The sequence below is a fragment of the Aegilops tauschii genome, chromosome 4, assembly GCF_002575655.3.
Source record: "Aegilops tauschii subsp. strangulata cultivar AL8/78 chromosome 4, Aet v6.0, whole genome shotgun sequence".
Lineage (NCBI taxonomy): Eukaryota > Viridiplantae > Streptophyta > Magnoliopsida > Poales > Poaceae > Aegilops > Aegilops tauschii.
Window position 1 is genome coordinate 361,430,554 of NC_053038.3, and position 24,420 is coordinate 361,454,973.

At 46.3% G+C, this 24,420-nt stretch overlaps 2 protein-coding genes and 1 pseudogene across 2 annotated transcripts; 1 reads left to right on the plus strand and 2 right to left on the minus strand.

Annotated features, from left to right (window-relative positions):
- Positions 1–753: 753 nt before the first annotated feature.
- On the minus strand, positions 754–4,970 carry LOC141021888 (uncharacterized). Its single transcript, XM_073497742.1, has 9 exons — positions 3,885–4,970; positions 2,558–2,580; positions 2,200–2,473; positions 1,952–2,086; positions 1,787–1,845; positions 1,614–1,685; positions 1,362–1,529; positions 891–1,227; positions 754–789 (listed from the first exon to the last, which is right to left on the minus strand). Exons 1-9 carry the CDS (start codon positions 4,968–4,970, stop codon positions 754–756), a joined length of 2,190 nt encoding a protein of 729 aa, XP_073353843.1.
- An 827-nt stretch (positions 4,971–5,797) lies between these two features.
- LOC109784482 (beta-glucuronosyltransferase GlcAT14B) lies at positions 5,798–10,119 on the plus strand. Its single transcript, XM_020343079.4, has 4 exons — positions 5,798–6,663; positions 8,705–8,780; positions 8,857–8,972; positions 9,571–10,119. Exons 1-4 carry the CDS (start codon positions 6,144–6,146, stop codon positions 10,083–10,085), a joined length of 1,227 nt encoding a protein of 408 aa, XP_020198668.1. The 5' UTR covers positions 5,798–6,143; the 3' UTR covers positions 10,086–10,119.
- Positions 10,120–14,845: 4,726 nt separating this feature from the next.
- On the minus strand, positions 14,846–18,284 carry LOC109784483 (heat shock 70 kDa protein 18-like; annotated as a pseudogene).
- Positions 18,285–24,420: the final 6,136 nt, after the last annotated feature.

Below are 24,420 nucleotides of genomic sequence, written 5' to 3' on the forward strand. Positions count from 1 at the left end.
TATTGTTTTCGGAGGTTGGCATTGCCTAGCCAGATATCCTTCCAGAAACGAATCTTCTGTGCGATTGCGGTAAACGTCTTGCCAATCCAGGCTGACGTGCTGCGTGTTAAATAGAGGGGTTGCGAGCCCTAATACGCGTACAAGTTGTTGGAGAGATTACATCTTGGGAGAGAAGAATACAAGAGATAAAACAAGATAAAGAGTACATGAATATCATGTATAACTACTCCTCCTTCGGTGGTGATCCTCCTTGCCGTACACGACATCATGTCACGCATATTGTGTTTAACACCCTCCCTTAATCACAACTTCATCAAGTTGAGATTATACTTGAAGACTTCAAAACTTTTTGTGGGAAGAGCTTTGGTGAAACCATCCGCAACTTGGTCTTGGGAGTGAATAAACTGAATGTCTAAAAGTTTGTTTGCAACTCTCTCACGGACAAAGTGAAAATCTATATCAATATGTTTAGTTCTAGCATGAAAAACTGGATTTGCTGATAAATAGGTAGCACCTAGATTATCACACCATAGACATGGAGCTTTAGTGTTTTTCATACCTAGTTCCTTCAAAATTGACTGCACCCATATGATCTCTGCGGTTGCATTGGCCAACGCTTTATATTCTGCTTCTGTGCTAGATCTAGAAACTGTGGCTTGCTTCCTTGCACTCCAAGATATCAAATTAGGTCCAAAGAACACTCCAAAACCACCAGTTGAGCGTCTGTCATCTAAGCACCCTGCCCAGTCTGAGTCAGAGAAGGCACTGATAAGTGTGGAGGATGACTTGCTAAAGTTCAGACCAATGCTCAATGTATTTTTCACATATCTCACTATGCATTTTGCAGCAGTCAAGTGAACTGTGGTACGTGCATGAAGGAATTGGCATACTTTGTTAACAGCAAATGAGATGTCTGGTCGTGTCAATATCAGGTACTGAAGAGCACCTACCAAGCTTCTGTACTTTGTACTATTTTCTGAGTCCAGAAGTTCCCCTTCAGCAAGAGATAATTTTTCTGTGCTAGATAAAGGAGTGGGTGCAGGCTTACAACTTTGCAGACCAGCCTTTTTCACTAAGTCTGTTGCATACTTTTCTTGAGAGAGATGAAGACCATCCTTGTGCTGCTTAACCTCAATACCAAGAAAGTAGTGTAGATCTCCTAGATCTTTGAGAGCAAATTCTGCACTTAAATCCTTCAATAGTGCTATTATTGCTTCATCAGATGAGCTTGCACAATTATATCATCAACATAAATGAGAACAAATATGGATATTTTTGACTTGTTATAAATGAATAATGAAGTGTCAGACTTTGAAGGAATAAAACCAAGTGATTGCATCTTTTTACTGAGGCGAGAATACCACGCTCTTGGAGCCTGTTTCAGTCCATACAAGGCCTTGTCAAGTTTGCACACATGAAGTGGTGCCTGTGCATTTACAAACCCAGGAGGTTGTTTCATGTAAACCTCTTCTTCCAGAACACCATGGAGGAACGCGTTCTGAACGTCTAGCTCTCGTAGACTCCATCCCCTAGACACAGCAATGGACAAGACAAGGCGTATGGTAGCTGCTTTGACAACTGGACTAAACGTGTCCTCATAGTCAATACCATACCTTTGTTTAAAACCCTTTGCAACGAGTCTAGCTTTGTAACGGTCAATAGTTCCATCAGCTTTTCTTTTTATCCTAAAGACCCACTTACAGTCAATAAGATTTTTACCTTGTCTTGGAGGAACCAAGTGCCATGTTTTATTTTTCCTTAGTGCCACAATTTCATCATGCATTGCCTTTCTCCAATGTGCATCACCAAGAGCCTCTTCAAGAGTATTGGGTTCTCCTGGTTCACCTGTTGAACAGATCATCCCATATTTTGTAATATGTTTATAATCAATGGGTTTAATTAAACCTTGTTGTAGCCGTGTGCGACGTGGAGTAGTAGCAGGAGGCACTACAGAGAACCCCGACGCAGAGGATCCCACACCTGGATCAGGCTGATCCTCTGCCGATCCCGAGGAGGATCCGAACGCAGCTCCAGAACCGGTGTTGTCGGTACTAGTAGCCGGGTCTGGATCTTCTGTGGTCGCCAGCTGTGATGCACGTGGTGAATCAGCCACATAAAATCTGGGCCGAGCAGCGTCATCATCTCCTCGTGATTGCCTGGGCCCCGCTTCGACAGGATCTGTCCCCGCACTCATCAGACGAGTCGCAGCCCGCCGCTTGTAAACAAGCTGTTGGGCCTGAGGCTGCGCGCGGTCCAGACCAGCGCCGGCCCGCCATCTGTCCGGCGGCTGTTGGCGCGCGTGAGGAGAGTCCCCACGGCCTTCCAGGACCCGCCGCGTGGCTGGCGCGGGTGGCTCGGTGCACCCACCTGCGACTGTCGCAGCTGCACGCGCGCCTGCGCCTGTCGGGTCTGGTGCAGCAGATCCGCGGCGGAGCTCCGATCCCGAGGCAGATTCGCTGCGCGGCGGCAGCACCTGCCCAGATCCCGAGGGGGATTTGTTGCTCAGGCCAGGGCACATGAAATATGGAGCCGCTGCACTGTTTTCTTCACCATTTACTGCGATTTTTTCACCGCTGTTTTCTGCATCATCACAAGGCTCATAAAGGCTATCAGTAGGGTTAGTCAACATATGATCATCACAATTAGTAATGCCCCCTTGATCATAGCCAGAGAGATGGGATGGTAAAAGCAAGATTTCCTTGCGTAGGAGAGCACCGACATTAGGATGTAGGTCCGCAAAGGGAATCTTGGTCTCATCAAACACGACATCCCGTGAGATGTAGACCCGTCCGGTGGAGATGTCAAGACACTTGACACCTTTGTGCTGAGCACTATAGCCAAGAAAAGCACATTGCTTTGATCTAAACATTAGTTTGCGATTATTGTACGGGCGAGATTTGGCCAACAAGCACAACCAAAGACACGGAGAGATGTGTAGTCTGGTTTGACATGGAGAAGGCGTTCCATAGGTGTTTCATTATTGATGACACGACTAGGTAGCATGTTGATGATGTGGACAGCTGGAAGAAACGCCTTGTCCCGGAATTTGAGGGGCATGTAAGCTCCTGCTAGAAGGGCCAAACCGACCTCAACTATGTGCCTATGCTTGCGTTCGGCCGACCCGTTTTGTTGGTGAGCGTGTGGGCATGATACATGGTGAGATATGCCTATGTTTTGGAAGAAGGAATTGAGTTTCTCGTATTCCCCTCCCCAATCGGATTGGACAACTATAATTTTGCTGTCAAACTTCCTTTCAACGAGTGCTTGGAAGTTCTTAAAAACTTGAAACATGTCGGACCTTTTCTTAAGATAGATCCAGGAGAACTTGCTATAGTCATCAATAAAACTGACATAGTAAGTGTGTCTGCCAACAGAGGAGGGAGCAAGGCCCCACACATCAGAAAAGATCAATTGCAAAGGTTTAGTGGAGACAGTAGTAGATATAGGATATGGTAACTGATGACTTTTAGCACACTGACATGAATCACAAATAGTTTCAATATTTCGCTCGCCAACAAATGGGAGCTTATTTTTCCTAAGTAGCTTTTCAACTAAAGAAAAAGAGGCATGTCCTAAACGATCGTGCCATCGTGTGGATGAAAGCTTGATAGCACCACAAGCTTGTTTATTGAATCTTCTAAACTCCGGAATCAACAGGTAGAGCCCTCGAACACATCTACCTCGATATAGCACTTTCTTCGTTGCCCGATCCTTAATAAAAAAGAAATAAGGATGAAACTCGAGAAAAACATGATTGTCAATAGCAATTCTATGAACAGATAGAAGATTTTTGTGGGCACTAGGAACATGCAAGATTCTTTTGAGATGTATTTTGCGTTTAGGGGTATTAAAAATTGAATGACCAATGTGACGTATGCCCATACCTTCACCACTGGCCATGTGGATTGATCTTTTCCACGATACTTCTCCTTCATGGTGACCTTCTCAAGCTCGTTGGTGATGTGGTTGGTGGCTCCGCTATCGACATACCAATTTGTGTCGACCCCGTAGGAACCATCGGCAGCGGCAACAACTTTTTCTTCGTCTTGTGAGGAATCACCATCATCATCTTTGTAGCGGTACCAACAGTCCCTCGCCGTGTGGCCGGGCTTGCCACAAATTTGGCAGCAAGGCAAGTCCGGACGCGATCTGTTGGAGCCGCCACCACGGCGCCCTTTTGAGCTGCCAGAGCGTCCGCCACCGCGAGTGTTGTTGGAGTAACCGCCGCCACCGGACCTCCCCTTGCCACGAGAGGAGGATCGAGAGCGAGAGCCGCCACCGCGGCCTCTGGAGATAGAGTTGGCCGAGGACTTGAAGCCGTCGCCGGAGCCGTGAAACTGCGCCATGCGCTGATCAAAATTGCTACGCATAGCGAAGAGCTCATCAAGGGTTACCGGAGTGACGCGGGCGTCCAAAGCGGAGACGAGGGGCTGATAGTCTTGGTCCACCCCGTGGATGATGTAGGATATGAGCTCGTCGTCTTGGATTGGTTTTCCCGCCGCGGCGAGCTCATCAGCAAGCCCCTTCATGGCGGCAAAGAAGGAGGACACCGATTGGTTGCTCTTCTGCGCGTTGATCAGCGCCGTGCGAATGTTGTTGACGCGGCTGAGTGACTGCGATGAGAACATGCTCGCCAGCGCCACCCAGAGTTCGCGCGCCGTGGTGATCGCAGTCACCGTGACGAGCACCTCCTTGGATAGGTGTTGGAGTAGATATCCAAGGACCTGCTGATCCTCCTTCACCCAGAGCGGATGGAGAGGATTCGGCCCCTCGGTTTCTTTCCCAGCGGCATCTTTGGTGATGTGGGTTTTGGCCGGCTCGGTCGACGTGCCGTCGACGTAGTGGTAGACGCCGGCGCCCTGCAGCTGCGGCGTGATCTGGGTCCGCCACAGGATGTAGTTGGTGCGGGAGAGTTTCTTCGTGACTCCTCCGCTGAGGGTTAGCTGGAAGGAGGAGGTGGAGGAAGACATGCTGCGCACTTTGGTGAAGATGGGTAGCTAGGGTTTTGGGAAGAAGATTGCTTTGTATACCATGTGCGATTGCGGTAAACGTCTTGCCGATCCAGGCTGACGTGCTGCGTGTTAAATAGAGGGGTTGCGAGCCCTAATACGCGTACAGGTTGTTGGAGAGATTACATCTTGGGAGAGAAGAATACAAGAGATAAAACAAGATAAAGAGTACATGAATATCCTGTATAACTCCTCCTCCTTCGGTGCTGATCCTCCTTGCCGTACATGCCATCATGTCACGCATATTGTGTTTAACATCTTCGACCCGTCATTTTACCGTGAAGCAAAGCGGAAAGGATCCATTAGACGGTTTGTCAAACGACATCCTCAGTGAGTAATTTGAACTTTTTTTTCACGAATACGTAAAGGTTGTGTATCTTTTCATTGATAGAAGAAGAGAAGTAGCATTGGGATTACAAACCGCTTACACGGCCATGTGCGTAAGAGGCATGATAGGGAGCAACCATTTACTAAGTAAAACATCAAACCTGTAGGTCATAAATGTTAAGGTCACCTTGATCTTTCGGTTTTCCAAACAACGGTTCATGAAATTTCATGCGTATACCATTTTCAATTATTTTGGTTATTATGGCTGTGTGTACATTTTTTTAAGATTATTTAGAAGTGCAGAAAATGCATTAAAATGAAGGGTTCCATGGAGCCTCATCCACAATCGAAGATGCACTTTCCGGGGTCATTTCATACTACTGATCTTGTCGTTCAGGGTTAATCTTGTAATCTTGGCCTCGCCTCGGCATCATAAATGTCGTCGCATCGCTACAAGAGCAGAAGCTCCGCGCGTCAGTCGATACAATACTCAGGGCACGGCGCACGCCGCGTCGTACCGTACGCACCCGACCCGGCTCCCGAGTTGCTTGCACGAAACGGTGCGGCCTCGCCATCTCCACCTCGCAGTCACACCAGCTCAGCACTCAGCAGCAGCTTCTGCTCCGCTCGCCTCCCTCCACCTCCACCTCCACCAGCAGCCAGCGACCGAGCCCCCCGTCCGGTTCTATTCTCTACTCACCGATAGGTGCCCCGTCCGTGCGCCTCGACGCCGCCGGCGAGCGACCGAATGCCGGGGCTCTAGCCCTCCCCATCGCCTAAGGCGCCTCCGACGACGGGCGGGCGGCCATGAGGAAGCACCTGCCGCAGGCGAGCCGCCACAGGTGGATGCGCTCGCTGCTGCTCGCGCTCCCGATCCTCTCGCTCCCGATCCTCTACGCCGCGCTCGGGCCGGCGCGCACGCAGCAGCCGCCCTCCCCGCCGCGGCTCGGGGGCAGGCAGCAGCAGCAGCAGCCGCCCCCGCCGCCGCCCAGGCTGGCGTACCTCATCTCGGGCGGCCCCGGCGACGGCCCGCGGATCCGCCGGCTCCTGTGGGCGCTCTACCACCCCTGGAACTACTACCTCGTCGGGGTCTCGGGGGTGGAGGAGCGCGCGGATCTCGAGGCCTTCGTGCGCGGCGAGGAGGCGCCGCGGAGGTACGGCAACGTCCGGGTCGCGGCGGCGGGGGAGTGGCCCGTGGTCTCGCGCCGGGGCCCCACCGAGCTAGCCGCCACGCTGCACGGTGCCGCCCTGCTGCTCAGGGAGTTCGACGGGTGGAGCTGGTTCATCAATCTCAGCGCCTCCGACTACCCGCTCATGCCCCAAGATGGTAATTTCAGCTCCTTTCTGGATGGATTGCCCCCGATTAGCTTGCAATTTTAAGCGTGCCTTTGCTTGTTAATTTTAGAGTATCTAGTACACGTGTAGCTACCAAAACTACAGATTGTGCGCCTTAGTGCTAGCTTGCTGTAGCTTCTCTTCATTTAGGAGCTTTGGATTATGGACTTCTTTGTGTCACCTATCCGTTTCACCAAGCTTTGAGTAGTTCTCTACCGTTTGATATCTAGTTCTTCAAGTGGTAGTTGCCCTTATGCTGCTGCTCTGTAAGGTTTTCATTTGCTAGAACTCCTTACAGCCAGTATTTCTGTTATGTTTTAAAATAGCGCTATTTTGCCCTTTGGTGTAGTCCAGTATTGCTAAAAGATAAGTTCAGGCTGAGTTTAGATTCATTACCATGTAAAACACACTGGCGATCCAGTTACATCTTGTCATTTTTCTGGAAACTTGGTGTGTCTCCGTAACTCTGCAACGACACTCAAACTGCACCAAGTAAATCAGTTGATAAATAACTTCAGAAGTGGGCCGTGGCAATTTTCGTTTCCCCATTCAGTTCCACTCCATCTTCTATTTAAGTTTTCACAGTTTCCTAAACATCCCCCTCATAGACCTCCTAAGGCCTTGTTCGGTTAATCCTCCTCTCAAGGGGATTGGAGAGGATTGGAGGGGATTTTGGCTTGTATGGGATTTAATCCACCTCGATCCCTGCCAATCCCCTTCAAATCCACCTCAAACCGAACAAAGCCTAAAAGGGATGTGTCATTGGCCGTTGGCAAAGCTATCTTTGTAACAGTACCATTTAAGATTTCCCTTTTTTCTCCATACATCAATTCAAGAATTAACTGTCACCCTGTCGAGTTTATGTTGTTGAAATGGATAGTAAAACAGTCCTGCACTCCTGCCCTACCATAGTGATATCCTTTGTCTTATTGTTCATGGTTGTCATCATAGATTTCCACATTCACCAAAAGAAAATCTTTCTAAGTTCATCATATATGTTAATTCAGCTGTTGCCATTGTCTCAATTAAATTGCAATAAATACTGCAGCATTGGTGTTCCTTTCGTCGAAAATATTGCAGTATTGGTTTCCTTTTCGTAGAAAATACTGCAATAAGTACTAAGGATTTAATGAGTTAGGTTATTGGGCTAGACATTATTGGTGCTCCTTTCACAGAAAATGTTGTGCTGTCTCAAAAAAGTAGTGAACTTCATCATTTTGTGTAAATTCTACGGGATGTTACATCAACTCGAGTGGTGGTGCTGTATGTCTATTTATAATATCATTTTGATTTTAAGGAATGAGTGTCAGAGCAAAGAGCCAAATATAGCTTGTGCGTCTGGCCTCATTTACACTTCTTGATCTTATGTTAGGATTTTACGTACAATCGTACACTAGGAAGGTCAACCCAGCTGCAAGACAGGAAGTAGATGCAGCAGTTTAGGACATGAAGCGTATCTTTTAGTAATTGGCTAATTGCTAAGGTTTCTATGAGTAAAAAGAGTTATGTTAGGAAAGGACAGGTCTCATGGTTTGAATTAGATAGGCCACGAGGATTGAGTTAGGCGTGGGTCTCCTATATAAAGGACTGGCGACTGCTATGTACTCGTGGAAGCCAAGCAAACGATAAGGGGTATTTTCCTAGCTATCTTCTACTCCCTCTTTTCACAAATATAAGATGTTCTAACCTTTTTCTAAATCAGGTGTATATAGACACGTTTTAGTGTGTTTGTTCACTCATTTCAGTCCGTATGTAGTCCATATTGAAATATCCTAAACATCTTACATTTGTGAGCGGAGGGAGTATCTTTCTGCCCTAGTTATCAATACAGCACCAGCCACGGCGCATGTCTACTTGCCGGTTTTTGGCTCAAGAGCTCCCGGAGCTTTATCACTTGAGTTCTCAATTTTTACCTGGTTGTTACAGCAAATTACTGACGTAGACCTATATGTTGATCACATTTATGGATTGCAGTGCTGTACCAAAATAGTTGGTGTCACTTCTGAAACTAACATAGTTCTTGGCCTTGACAGACCTCCTTCATATCTTCTCATATCTTCCAAGAGATCTGAACTTTATCGACCACACAAGCAATATTGGTTGGAAGGAGTAAGGATATTTATTTCTGTGTGTTTCTTAGTGATCTGATATGTTCTTTATCATGATTCATTGGTTGCATCTGCAGGCATCAAAGGGCTAGACCAATCATCGTGGATCCAGCATTGCAGATCTCAAACAAAACTGAGGTTCTGACAACAAAGGAGAAAAGAAGCATGCCTTCAGCTTTCAAAATATTTGTAGGTATTGTCTCATGCTTGTTTTGTACTTGACACGGTCGAAATATTCTGCACTAATTCAGAATAACACTTTGCTGTTGCCTATCACCTTCTATTTCTGTTAAGAATAATCTCTTGAGTGCAATACTGATAGATTCCCATACATTACTGTAGAATAAATTACGTAGTATATCGCTGTAGAACAATGGCATTACTATAGTCATAATAACATGTTTTTTTCCCTAAAAGAAAACGCAAATTTTGTGTCTCCTTTGCATTGATGGAAAAAGAGAGCTTGTCTACAAGCCCAGAGAAGGGCCACACCCGGGAGTTACAACACAACACCCCTAAGTTGGAAGAAGTGCTGCTAGACCCACTGCCCCTGCTTTCGCCCACAGTCGGGCCTCAGCCCTGATAGTGTCAAGCAGGCTAGCAATGTGAGGCTGCGGGCCATCGAAGATGACCGAATTTTGTGTTATCTGGGAAATTTTCCTTGATGAAGCCGCTATTCTCTTGAAGATGAAACTGACACGTGCCTATGTTGACTGCCAACAGCCAAATGCTACTCTTTGTTATCGTGTAATTTTTGAGCTCTAACCGATGACCTTATTCTCCCGATGCAGGTTCGTCGTGGGTAATATTGAGCCGATCATTCCTGGAGTTCTGCATATTGGGATGGGACAACCTTCCTCGCACGCTGCTCATGTACTTCACCAATTTCCTGTCGTCCTCGGAGGGATACTTCCACACGGTGATCTGCAACTCAAAGTACTACCAGAACACCACCATCAACAATGATCTCCGTTTCATGGCGTGGGACAACCCCCCTCGGACGCACCCTCTCAACCTGACAGCCGAGTACTTCGACGCAATGGCGAACAGCGGGCTGCCATTTGCGCACTCTTTCACGCGTGACGATCCGGTCCTGGATATGATTGACACTGAGCTGTTGAGGCGAGCGCCCGACCGCTTCACACCAGGTGGATGGTGCCTGGGTAGCCCGGTGGGTGGCAAAGACCCCTGTGCCTTTTTCGGAAGGTCGTTTGTTCTCAGGCCGATTAAAGGTTCGGGGAAGCTAGAGAAGTTGTTGTTGAAACTTTTGGAACCTGACAACTTCAGGCCTAAACAGTGTATATAACGCTCCTGTTACATTTAGCCAGTTTTTTTTAGTATTTTGGTAGCGTGCGCTGTGCGGGGGCAAAAGTGTTCCTGAGGTGGTTTGTTCTCATTGCTGTGGCGGTAGGCACAGTTACACGGCGTGCTTCTGTATACTTGCAACTGGAAGCTCGAAGAGTGACTGAAATCATACATGTACACACTACACACTTCATGTCCCATCTCTTCATGGATGTGAATATACAAATTACAGAAATCCATAATCCAAATATTTGTTTTGGAAAAGGAGGATGATCCCCGGCCTCTGCATCAGAGTGATGCAGCCATAATCCAAAGGAAATAGAATCTGTTTATTAACATTTGCTTCCGTAGGGTTTCTTTTCTTTAGCCTTAAACTCTGAAAATGTTGTTTCAACTACTATAAATTGCTGTTAGCATGTACTCCCTCTGTCCCATAAGATGTTATTACAACTGATGTACTCATGTATTGGTTGTAATAACATCTTATATATTATGGGCTTGACAGTATGGTTGTTCTTCAATTCACTGTGAGTCTTGAATCCACTAAAATTCGTAAATTACTATGAGCTTGAGGAACTGACCACTTGTAATCATAAAAGGTAAGGGTCTCCATTGATGTTTTCACTCATCATATATGACTGAGGCCGGGATCACATGCTACCCCTCCTCTCGCTACCCACGTAGCCGAGAGAATGGGCCACCATCGCTGATCCGCTGCTCGTCGCATAGCCAAGCGCACAATGTCTCCACCCAGTGTTGCCGCCCTGACATCCAAGATGGACCCACCACCGCCACCGAAACAACAGGCTGTCTGAGAATCAAACACCAAGACAGACAACGTCAGAGCGGAACCGTCGTCGGTCAAGACCGAACATTCCGATGCCGACCCACATGCAGGGAGCCCCACCTCAACCAGGGGCGCGAATCATTAGGGTCAATCAACATCATCACTGGGGCAGCCCTAGAAGACGGGCCACCAGAGTCGTTGCCTCCACGGACAGATCCGGTCTATCCCTCGAGCCCCACCACAGCCTAACCCTAGATCCAACACCACCGGGCACTAGAAACCCTACATGCAAGGTGCGTCGCAGGAGCGGTGGCGGTTTTTTACCATAAGCTACTAACAATGGTAGCTATATCGACATGGGGTGTGTCTTCGAGTACCAGAGAGGCCGTGGTCCATGGACCATATTGGTGACACAAATGCTGGGGCTGTAGTACCATCTTTCATCTTTCAAAAAAGGAATTTAAATATTAAACAATGAATTTTTTGTGAATATTCATGAGACACGTGTCTACAGTTCCAGGAAATTTCAAGTATAAATTCAAAATACACATTTTTAGGAACCAGGCTACCCCTTTTCTGTTTAATTTCTTAACAGAAATACATTGTGATACAGGAGGTGGGAAAGAAAGAGTAGCGAGTTTGGGGCAACCGTCAGGAAACCCACTGCTCATGCCTACAATCAAGATATGAACAATGGGGTGAAAACCTGACACCACCCTCCATCACAAAGCTACAACCTAGACCAGCAAACAACCACAGTCTCAAAATATGACGCATAACACCGTGCAATAAAGCTCGTCCAAAAAGGAAATCCTGCCAATCCAACAGACCAAAACAACTAGAAGGCGATGCAGGCTACAACTAACATCCCAGCAGAAGCCCTGGGATCTGCTATTAATGCTATCAACCACTCTCCAAACAACAGGAGTCCTGGTCCGGACGGCTTCACAAACGAATTCTTCAAGGCCTTTCACTCCAATATTAGAGAGGACCTGCAATTCTTTTTCTCACAGCTGTACCATCATCAGGTTGATCTTGCTGGGATCAACACAGCTTACATCTCCCTCCTGCCTAAGAAAGAAACTCCGCTTGAGTTGCGCGACTATCGGCCCATTTCTATCGTGCACGGCGTGCCTAAGCTTGGCACTAGAGTTCTGGCAAGGAGGCTTCAACACCGCATACCTGAGTTGATCCACTCACTCCAGTCTAGCTTCGCCAAAGGCCGGTCAATCGTTGAAAATTTTGCCATGGCTGCAGACATGGTACAAACTGCTCACAGGAGGAAGCTACCTATGGTGGTCCTTAAGCTAGATTTTCATAAGGCCTTTGACACAGCTAGCAGGTCTGCTCTGTTTAGTACTATGGAGGCTCGAGGTTTCCCGCAAAGGTGGATCACCTGGGTTCATGATTTTCTGACCATGACAACTTTTCGGGTTATGGTTAACGGGGAGCTTGGCGACCCCATTCTTGCCAAAAGGGGGCTGCGGCAGGGGGGTTCCATATCTCCGTACCTCTTCATCTAGGTTGCTGATGTTCTACAAAGACTTTGTTGTTCCCAGTTTGAATCTGGTAATTTAGTTCATCCTCTGGGCGCGGATCGCATGTTTCCAGTTCTACAGTATGCGGATGACACCTTAATTCTCTTCCAAGGAAATACCCAGCAAGCTACAATTATCAAGCAGATTCTAGTGGCCTTCTCTGCCTTCTCCGGACTACAGATTAATTACCACAAGAGCACACTCATTCCTATTTGCATTGACATGGACACTACGAAGGAAATTGCTGCTTTGTTTGGATGCCCAGTTTCGTCCTTTCCATGCTCATATTTGGGGCTTCCACTTTCTCTTCACAAGATCAAGCACGGTCTGCTTCTGCCAGTCATTCACAGAGTTGACAGACGACTATCTGGTTGGCTCGCTGCTTTTCTGTCCTGGGGGGGGGGGGGGTCGCCTCACTTTGATCAATTCAGTACTGGCCAGCATCCCAAGTTACTACATGACTTGCTTTCCATGGCCCAAGGAGTCTATTGCAAAACTCGAAAGTTTGCTCCGTGCCTTCTTTTGGCAAGGCAAGAACTCTGTCAGGGGTGGTCAATGTTTGGTTGCATGGGATTATGTTTCCATGCCTAGAGACGCCGGTGGGCTGGGAGTTCGGAACCTCACAGCACACAATCATGCGCTGCTATGCAAATTCACTGCCAGGGTTTTACAGAGCTCCGATGTCCCCTGCTATCAGTGGTTCGCCCATCAATACTGCTCTACTCGCATTCCACACAGCTCAGCCAACAGAGACACCGCTATTTGGAAGGGCTTCAAGGACTGCATCTCCTTGGCCACAGCCTCGACTTCTTGCTCCCTTGGTGAAGGCCAGATGATCTCGTTTTGGCATGACAAGTGGCTAGGGGTTGGCCGTCTTCGTTTCGTCTTGCCAGTTCTATACTCCTTTGCAAGGGACAACAGTTGTACTGTCGCCTCTCAGTTTGCTAATGGCCGCTGGGATGTTCAGTTGCACCCTAACCTCTCAACAACTGCGGTTCAGGAGCTGCATCGTCTCAACTATCTTCTGCTGAATGTACTGCCCACTATGGCGCACCCGGACCTCCGTCGAACTGCCATCTGCAACCGAGAGGTCAGTACAGCGTATATCTATGGGTTGCTGAATTTCAGAGGTATGTCTTGTCCGTTCGCGCATTGGATCTGGGATCCTATCATCCCTCTCAAAGATCGGATTTTTCTATGGCTTGCTTTTTGGAGGCGACTCAACACACGGGACAATATGACAAAGAAGAGATGGTTTTCTGTTGCCTCTCATCCTGGGTGCGATATCTGCCCGGCCACTGAATCTATCAGTCATATAATTCTGCGATGTGCACCGGCTGATGCAGTTTGGAGCAAGTTGAATATGGCCAGTCATGCCTCCCGCTCCCCGGACATCATGGAGTTTGTGCAACAACTACATCTCCGCTGGCCTTCTGCCAGGAAAGTGCATGTTCTTTTTGCTGCATGTGCTGTCACACTATGGCACGCGAGAAATGACAGGGTTTTTCATCTCAACCGCTGGTCACCTTCCTACACCAGACAATATGCTGTCCAACTTTTATCCCTTTGGATGAATAGGGCTATGCGCACAAGGGACAAGGAGTCTATAGCTTTCTGGGTGCATCAACTTAGTTCCTAGCATAGATACTTAACAGATGCCATGTAATCCCTTCTCACCCCCCCCCCCCCCCCCCCCCCCCGTTTTTCTTTTCTTTTCATAGGCAACTTATGGCCTCTGCACCATGGTGCGTAACATAAGTTTCATGTAATTGACCTCTTCGGTCATTAGGCTGTGGCCTGTTTTGAAATGCATAAGGTAGAATGATCTACCTTTTATTTCAAAAAAAAAAACTAACATCCCAGCAAATCTACGGCTTCACTCCTCGCGGGTATCAGCTCCGGGCAAAGGAGGGCCGCACAACATCATATGAGAATCGTTCTCCTTCACAGCTCCGCACCGCGCTTGACAGCGAAGAATGCAGCCAAGACCATCAACTAGCATCTTCAGAGGCTTGGGCGAAACAAGTTCCACTAGTTCCAGTGATGATACTGAAACAGCTGTTTGTTTTTCATTTTATTGTCTTGATCTCTAGACATCAATAATTTTATTTCAAGTAGCTTTGCTAAACGGGCAGTGATCTTTACAGATTACACGATGGTGAAGTTTGAAACAATCTTAATGTCATACCTGTAAAGGTGTAAGCGAAATAGATATGGTTTTCTTCTCGTGATATAACCAAGCAGAAGTGTAGCAGCTGGATATCTTACTTCATTCTCTCTGCAACAAAATGTACAGCAGTAAATGGGATTACACGCTTCAGTGTGAATGTTATCGACGAACAAGCTCCACCAATGTTCTGGCCATACGTATGATTTCTTGTACCACCGGCTTTGAGTTGCTGTTCGATTTGGTTTTACATGATGAATTCCAGCCTGTTCCTGAATATTTCCATCTTTGATGAGCTTACACTCAACAATGTGCATTTTACAAAACATATACGTAGATATCCAACCAATATGTATAATGACCCAACTGGACCATGGTTACGAGATCACATGAAGCAAATTATGCGACAAGCATATGCCCATTCCAGAAGTTGCAGAGAAGTACCGTTAGTAACTACTCTAAGCATCCATGGTAGCAAAGGGAGTGCATTGAAAGCCTTACGAGCCTTTGCTCTCGTTCTTTATTTGCTTCCTGTCTTCGGACTTGTGCTTCTCGGCATCCTTCACCATGCGTTTCTTCTTCACCACGCACTCGAACTCCTCCTTGCTCAACCAACCTTCCTCGTTTTCCTTCTTTACTTGCTTCTTGTCCTCGGACTTGTACTTCTCAGCATCCTGCAACAAGCGCTTCTTCTTTACCATGCCCTCGATCTCCTTCTTGCTCAGCCAACCCTCGCCATTTTCCTTCTTTATTTGTTTCTTGTCCTTGTCATTTTCCATCTTTATTCTCTTTATTTGTTTCTTGTCCTCGGACTTGTACTTCCCAGCATCCCGCATCATGCGATTTATCTCCTCCTTCCTCAGCCCACCCTTGTCGATGGTGACGCTGCTCTTGTTTCCAGTCGTCAGGTCCTCCGCCGACACCCTCATGATACCGTTCGCTTCGACTTCATATGTCACTTTGAGTCATGCCATGCCCTTAAGCTCTGGGGGAATACCAGAGACCGTGACCTGTCCCAGGAGGTTGTTGTCCTTGGTAAACGCCCCTTCACCCTCGTACACCGGGAAGGTCACGCTGGTCTGGTAGTCGTATATGGTTGTGTAAGGCCCATCTCTCTTAACGGGGATGGTGGTGTTCCTGGGTATCAGCACGCTCATGATACCAGGGTCACCCATGATACCCCTTACTATCTCTACCCCGAGCGAGAGTGGTGTGACGTCAAGAAGGATCAAGTCCTGCACCTTCTGGTTGCCCTCGCCGCTGAGGGTGGCAGCCTGTACAGCAGCGCCAATGGCGACAGCCTCGTCAGGGTTCATGCTCTTGCATAATTTCTTCCCGTTGAAGAAATCATTAAGCAGCTGCTGAATCTTGGGGATCCTGGTGGAGCCTCCCAAAAGCACGACATCGTGGATTTGAGGCTTCTCCACCTTGGCATCGCTGAGGCACTTCTCGACGTGCTCAATGCACTTGCGAAAGAGGCCCATGTTGAGCTCCTCAAACCGGGCACGAGTGATGGGCCCATAGAAGTCAATGCCGTCGTGGAGCGAGTCAATCTCAATTTTGGCCTGCACTGTGGAAGTTAGCATCCTCTTTGCCCTCTCGCAAGCCATCCTCAGCCGCATGAGCGCCCTCGGGTTGCTTCTTATGTCACTCTTGTGTCTCCTAAAAATATCCTGCACGAAGTGCTGCACCATCTGGCTGTTAAGGTCCTCCCCACCAAGGTGGGTGTCACCAGCAGTGGCCTTGACCGTAAAGATTCCCTTGTCAATATTGATAACCGAGATATCCAAGGTACCGCCGCCAAGATCAAATATGAGCACCGTCTTCACTTCACTGCTGCTGGACGTCCTGTCAAGACCATAAGCGATGACTGCAGCTGAGGGCTCGTTGATGATGCGCATGACGTTGAGGCCAGCAATGGTGCCGGCGTCAAGGGTGGCCTGGCGCTGGGAGTCATTGAAGTAGACCGGGACGGTGATGACGGCGTTCTTCACCGCCGTGCCTAGGTAGGCCTCGGCCACCTCACGCATCTTCATCAGCAACATGGAGGAGATCTCTCCAGCAACGAACAGCTTCTCCAACCCCCTGTACTGCACCACGATCATCGGCCGGTCACCAGGACCTTGAATGACTTTGAAAGGCCATAGCTTGATATCACTTTGTACGGATGTGTCACTGAATCGCTGGCCAATAAGTCGCTTTGCGTCTGAAGAAAATAGGAGTGGTTAATTTCATGAATAAATATCACAAGGATGATCTTACAGAACTAGTACAAACTCATTCTCGAAAAAAAAGAACTAGCACAAATTTAGGTATCAGTTGCATCACAAAGAACACATTTTAAGTCCAATTCGCAGAACTATAGATTTGCGAACTATCATTAAACTACAGCTGTGCAATGCATTTCCATGAAACAGGATCCTATATGTCATACTCGATGTTTTTTTTTTGATACTCTAAAATTGGTTCTTATAGTTTTACGGAATTTGCATCGAGCTTTCAAAACCACTCATTCCGATGAGAATTCGGATAAGCAAAAGTAATAAGCCATTCAATATTTGCTCGTCAAAAACCTGCCATCTTTCCTGGATATATTCATATCATAATATAGAAGTTAAAAAAAATCCTATAATATTATGCAGTGAGATAAATAATTTATTAGTTTTCAGTGACACTACATAATTTTAAGATAGTATAACTGGGCACCCTAGGAGCTCCCTCACGTTATCAGCTTCCGGAGCTGTCCAATTTTACGTTATGGCTGTCCCTGGCCGTTGGATGCATAGTAGAATTTTTTCTGAACGCTCCCGTCCCCGCAGCTTCTTGAGGGTAGCTGCTCCCGTAACTTTTTCTGACTGTACTTAACAGTTGATGAGATAATCCTTTCATCACAAACAATGAAAAGGGCAAGGCAAAAAGGGAAAGGACGGAGGGATCTGAACGGCGGACTAGGCTCAGAGAAGATGGCGGGGATCTGATCAAGCTCAGAGCATCTTGGGGACTCTACTGCGGTCTATACATGTAACACCGTGGCACAATCCCATGGACCTGAGAAACCTAAGGAGTATAGAACAGCAGATCGAAGTATTGCCAATAATTCAAGCACACTAGTAGACTGAGATCAGGTGACCAGCACATGGTTTTGCCTTTACAGAAGCTTTTAGCATGCACTAGCTAGCACGAAGATAGCTCTGGACGTCCCTCCGCTTTAGCCGGCGGCGTGTAGACATATGACCGACCATCTTGAGGGCACCAAGTCCATATATGTAACACAAGCACACAAGGCCGGTTGTAGGCCAATTGAACTGGTGGAGGATCAGATCAGCGTGAGGAGTTCTTAGTTCTTACCGAATACGGTGTTGACGGAGTTCATTGCGGCCTGGTTCATGGCCGAGTCGCCGATGAGACGGCAGGTGTCGGTGAAGGCAACGCAGGACGGCGTGGTGAGGTTGCCCTGGTCGTTGGGGATGACCTCGACACGGTTGTGCGACGGCCGCCACACGGCCACGCAGGAGTAGGTCGTCCCGAGGTCGATGCCGATCGCCGGCCCGTCGTCCTTCGCGCCCGCCATCTCCGCGCAACAGAGGCGTACGGAAAAGGAAGATTGAAGTAGGGCGTGGCCTGAATTTAGGAAGCCGAAGGATTTAGAATAAGCAGGAGTATTTTTTTCCGGTTTTACTATTTCAAATCTAGTGGATGTGAAATAGTTATCTCACATATAACTCCCTAGCCATTGAATATAGTATGCTAAGATTCATGTCTTTTGTATTGTCGTGTTTCTTGTTTGTTGTGGCCAAGCAACTTTGATAATTTTTTGTTTCGTGGGCTGTTCCGTGTTGCCAGAGTATATGCCTCTTTTTTATCCCCATCGATTCGTGTATTAGCCGTTGGGTTGTATCTCGTATTTTAATTTTTGTTGCATTTTTTGAGTGGTTCGTGTGGCAGTGAGCCAATAACTAGTTGTGGGGAAACTGTCATTTGCGTTTTGTGTCTTCTACCGTTTTTGAATGTGTATTTTCCTCTTGTTTTCTATCACTTTTGAATGTGTCTTTCCTCTTGTTTTTTTGTTGATTTTTCCTTTCCTTTTCTCTTTTCTTTTCTAAATTCATTATTTTAAATTTTAAATTTTAAATTTTTCCTTTCCATTTCCTTTTCTTATTTATTTATTTATTTATTTATTTTTCCTTCTTTACTTATTTGTTTTAAATTTATGAAATTGTTTTAAACCGATTTAGCAATGTCTCATCTAAGTTCTTGACCATTTGACCTGTTCACTTTAAATGTTGTGTAAATCTTAATTGCGAGTTGTTTTGTCCCATGTCTGGTCGTATGTTCTATCTTCACTTGTCAGCTCGTTCACACGTGCATGTTTTGTTGGGCCATTTTTGTGTGCAATCCGAGGGGCCCTTTTTTAGGCTGTGTTTTATAAGTTGAAGATACGAGCTGGTTGTTGTCTCCTCCTTTTCATTCGCCACTGTTTATCTCTTATTCCCCTTTGTCTTGAGTAGAACCGACACGAACAGGAAGGAGAGTTGACTGGGGGTCTGGTCTTTGTCCTCACAACAAAGATGATGGTAGTCAATGATGATGCGATGAGTGATGTCGGATCCATCTTTCCCTTTTCCCTATTTTCATCTACGAATTTTATAATTTTTGTGATTTTCATTCAGTAACCTTTTCTTATCCTAGTTGCAACTCCACCTCTCACATGCAATTGGACCACATTTTGTATCTTATTTGCAAGTCCATCCCTCGATACACAACTTAGTCCGGTCCATTTTTTTGTCCTAGTTGTAAGTGCACCATCTCGATATGCAACTCGGATCCGATCCTTTTGTCCTAGTTGCAACACCATCCCGACATGCAATTGTGGGCCAGTCTTTTTTTGTTGTTGTCCTAGTCGCAAGTCCACCCTCAACATGTAACCTTTTTTGGGGTGGGGGTGGGTACCATTTTTGTCCCAATTGCAACTCCACCCCCAACATGCAATTGGGGTCCGCCTTTTTTTGTTCTAGTTTCAAGTCCACCCTCGATATGCAACTGGGGACCCGACCAATTTTATTCCAGTTGCAACTCCACCCTCGATACGCGACTGGCCCCATTTTGTCCCAATTGCAATGCAACCCTTTATACGCAACTAGGCACCCAACCACTTTCGTCCCAATTGCAACTCCACCCTCGATATGTAGTTGGGGCCTGTCTATTTTGTCCTAGTTGCAACTCCACCCTTGATACGCAACTGGGTGTCCGATCAATTTTGCTCCAGTTACAACTCCACCCTCGATACCCAACTTGGGGTGGTGATCAATTTTTGTCCGAGTTTAAACTCCACCCTCGACACGCAACTGGGCCCCAACCCTTTTTTTGTCATAGTTATAACTCCACCCTTGGCACGCAACTGGGCCTGACCCATTTTTCGTCCTAAATGCGTCACCCATGTTTTTGTCCCGGTTGCAAGTCCACACCTCGACACGCAACTGGGCTTGCCCGACCCTCAACATGCAGTTGAGGCCCGTATTTTTTGTGCTAGTTGCAACTCCACCCTCCATACGCAACTGGGCCCGTCCGACCCTTCTTGGTCCCAATCACAACTCCACCATTGACATGCAATTGAGGCCCAACCAATTTTGTCCCATTTTTAACTCCATCCTTGAGACGCAACTGAGGACCCGATACACTTTTATCCCAGTTGCAACTCCACCCTTGATATGCAACTAGGGCCCGACCCATTTTTTGTCCCAGTTGCAACTCCATCCTTAATATGCAACTAGGGCCCGACCAATTTTTGTCCCAGTTGCAAGTGTAGCCTCGACACACAACTGGGTCCAACCCATTTTTTGTCCTAACTGCAAGTCCATCCTCAACATGCAACTGGGTTAGGCCCCTTTTTGTTCCAGTTGCAAGTCCACCCTCAACACGCAACTGGGTTACAACCATTTTTTTGTCCTAGTTGCAAGTCCACCATCAACACGCAGCTGAGCTAGACCCTTTTTTTGTCCCAGTTGCAAGTCCACCATCAACACACGACTAAGGGAGAAGGTAATCATTTTGTCACAGTCCAACTCTACCCCCGACATGCAACTAGGCCTGTCTTTTTTGTCCTAGTTGTAGGTCCTCCCTCTACACACAAGTACAAGTGTTGCGATCCGACTACACCTGCATGTTCCCCAATGCGACTGCAATTGGTGGAGAGAGGGGAATTGTTGGCTAGTTGCATGTTCACAATTTTTTTACAATGTTTATAATTTTTTATCAATAAACATTTTTTATAAACTTTCCGACAACTAATTTGGCAATTATCTACATATAATTTGACAGCATGTTAAACTTTCCAACAAGTAAATACTTCATTTTTCGGGTGAAATTTGTATAAGTAAATGTTGGGAAACGTAGCATGTAATTTCAAAAAAATTCCTACGCTCACGCAAGATCTATCTAGGAGATGCATAGCAACAAGAGGGGGAGAGTGTGTCCACGTACCCTCGTAGACCGAAAGCGGAAGCGTTTGACAACGCGGTTGATGTAGTCGAACTTCTTCTCGTTCCGACCAATCAAGCACCGAACGTACGACACCTCCGAGTTCTGCACACGTTCAACGCGATGACGTCCCTCGACCTCTTGATCCAGCAAGGTCGATGAAGTAGATGAGTTCCGTCAACACGACGGCGTGGTGATGGTGATGTGATCTGCGCAGGGCTTCGCCTAAGCACTACAAATATATGATCGGAGGCGTAAACTATGGAGGGGGGCGCCGCACACGGCTAGGAATAGATGTTGTGTGTTCTAGTGGTGCCTCCCTGATAACCCACAAGTATAGGGGATCGCAACCGTTTTCGAGGGTAGAGTATTCAACCCAAATTTATTGATTCGACACAAGGTGAGCCAAAGAATATTCTCAAGTATTAGCAGTTGAGTTGTCAATTCAACCACACCTGGATAACTTAATATCTGTGGCAAGGTATTTAGTAGCAAAGTAGTATGGAAGTAACGGTATTGGTGGCAAAAGTAACAGTAGCAGTTTTGTAGTAATTGTAACAGCGACAACGGAAAAGTAACTAAGCAAAGATCAATATGTGAAAAGCTCGTAGGCATTGGATCAGTGATGGAGAATTATGTCGGATGCGATTCCTCATGCAACAGTTATAACATAGGGTGACACAGAACTAGCATCAGTTCATCAATGTAACGTAGGCATGTATTCCGAATATAGTCATACGTGCTTATGGAAAAGAACTTGCATGACATCTTTTGTCCTACCCTCCCGTGGTAGCGGGGTCCTATTGGAAACTAAGGGTTATTAAGGCCTCCTTTTAATAAAGTACCGGACCAAAGCATTAACACTTAGTGAATACACGAACTCCTCAAACTACGGTCATCACCGGGAGTGGTCCCGATTATTGTCACTTCAGGGTTACCGGATCATAACACATAGTAGGTGACTAATGACTTGCAAGATAGGATCAAGAACTCACATATATTCATGAAAACATAATAGGTTCAGATCTGAAATCATGGCACTCGGGCCCTAGTGACAAGCATTAAGCATAGCAAAGTCATAGCAACATCAATCTCAGAACATAATGGATACTAGGGATCAAACCCTAACAAAACTAACTCAATTACATGGTAAATCTCATCCAACCCATCACCGTCCAGCAAGCCTAAGATGGAATTACTCACGCACGGCGGTGAGCATCATGAAATTGGTGATGGAGGAAGGTTGATGATGACGACAGCGACGGATTCCCCTATTCGGAGCCCCAAACGGACTCCAGATCAGCCCTCCCGAGAGAGATTAGGGCTTGGCGGCGGCTCCATATCATAAAACACGATGAATCATTCTCTCTGATTTTTTTCTCCCTAAACATGAATATATAGAGTTGGAGTTGAGGTCGGTGGAGCACCAGGGGCCCACGAGGCAGGGGGCGCGCCCCCACCCTCGTGGACAGGGTGTGGGCCCCCTGGTCTTGATTCTTTCGCCAATATTTTTTATATATTCCAAAAATATTCTCCGTGAAGTTTCAGGTCATTCCGAGAACTTTTATTTCTGCACAAAAATAACACCATGGCAATTCTGCTGAAAACAGCGTCAGTCCGGGTTAGTTCCATTCAAATCATGCAAGTTAGAGTCCAAAACAAGGGCAAAAGTGTTTGGAAAAGTAGATACGATGGAGACGTATCAACTCCCCCAAGCTTAAACCTTTGCTTGTCCTCAAGCAATCCAGTTGATAAACTGAAAGTGATAAAGAAAAACTTTTACAAACTCTGTTTGCTCTTGTTGTTGTAAATATGTAAAGCCAGCATTCAAGTTTTCAGCAAAGATTATGAACTAACCATATTCACAATAACATTTAGGTCTCATATTTACTCATATCAATGGCATAATCAACTAGGGAGCAATAATAATAAATCTCGGATGACAACACTTTCTCAAAACAATAATAATATGATATAACAAGATGGCATCTCGCTAGCCCTTTCTGAGACCGCAAAACATAAATGCAGAGCACCTCTGAAGATCAAGGACTTACTAAACATTGTAATTCATGGTAAAAGAGATCTAGCCATAGTCATACTCAATATAAATTAATAGTAATGGATGCAAATGACAGCGGTGCTCTCCAACAGGTGCTTTTTAATAAGAGGAGGATGACTCAACATAAAAGTAAACAGATAGGCCCTTCGCAGAGGGAAGCAGGGATTTGTAGAGGTGCCAGAGCTCGATTTTGAAATAGAGATAAATAATATTTTGAGCGGCATACTTTCATTGTCAACATAACAACCGAGAGATCTCGATATCTTCCATGATACACACATTATAGGCGGTTCCCAAGCAGAATGGTAAAGTTTATACTCCCCCACCACCAACAAGCATCAATCCATGGCTTGCCTGAAACAACGGTGCCTCCAACTAACAACAGTACTAGGGGAGTTTTGTTTGCAGTTATTTTGATTTGGTTAGAGCATGGGACTGGGCATCCCGGTGACCAGCCATTTTCTCATGAGTGAGGAGCGGAGTCCACTCCTCTTGAGAATAACCCGCCTAGCATGGAAGATACAGATAGCCCTAGTTGATACATGAGCTATTCGAGCATACAAAACAGAATTTCATTTGAAGGTTTAGAGTTTTGCACATACAAATTTACTTGGAACGGCTGGTAGATACCGCATAAAGGAAGGTACGGTGGACTCATATGGAATAACTTTGGGGTTTATGGAAGTGGATGCACAAGCAGTATTCCCGCTTAGTACAAGTGAAGGCTAGAAAGAGACTGGGAAGCGACCAACTAGAGAGCGACAACAGTCATGAACATGCATTAAAATTAATCAACATTGAGTGCAAGCATGAGTAGGATATAATCCACCATGAACATAAATATCGTGGAGGCTATGTTGAGTTTGTTTCAACTACATGCGTGAACATGTGCCAAGTCAAGCCACTTGAATCATTCAAAGAAGGATACCACCCTATCGTACCACATCACAACCATTTTAGTAGCATGTTGGCAAGCAAGGTAAACCATTATAAACTCCTAGCTAATTAAACATGGCATAAGCAACTATAATCTCTAATTGTCATTGCAAACATGTTTCATTCATAATAGGCTGAATTAGGAACGATGAACTAATCATATTTACAAAAACAAGAGAGGTCGAGTTCATACCAGCTTCTCTCATCTCAATCAGTCCATCATATATCATCATTATTGCCTTTCACTTACACGACCGAATGATGTGGATAATAATAATAGTGCACGTGCATTGGACTAAGCTGGAATCCGCAAGCATTTAATTCAAGGGAGAAGACAAGGGAATATGGGTTCATAGTTAGATAAACAACAAT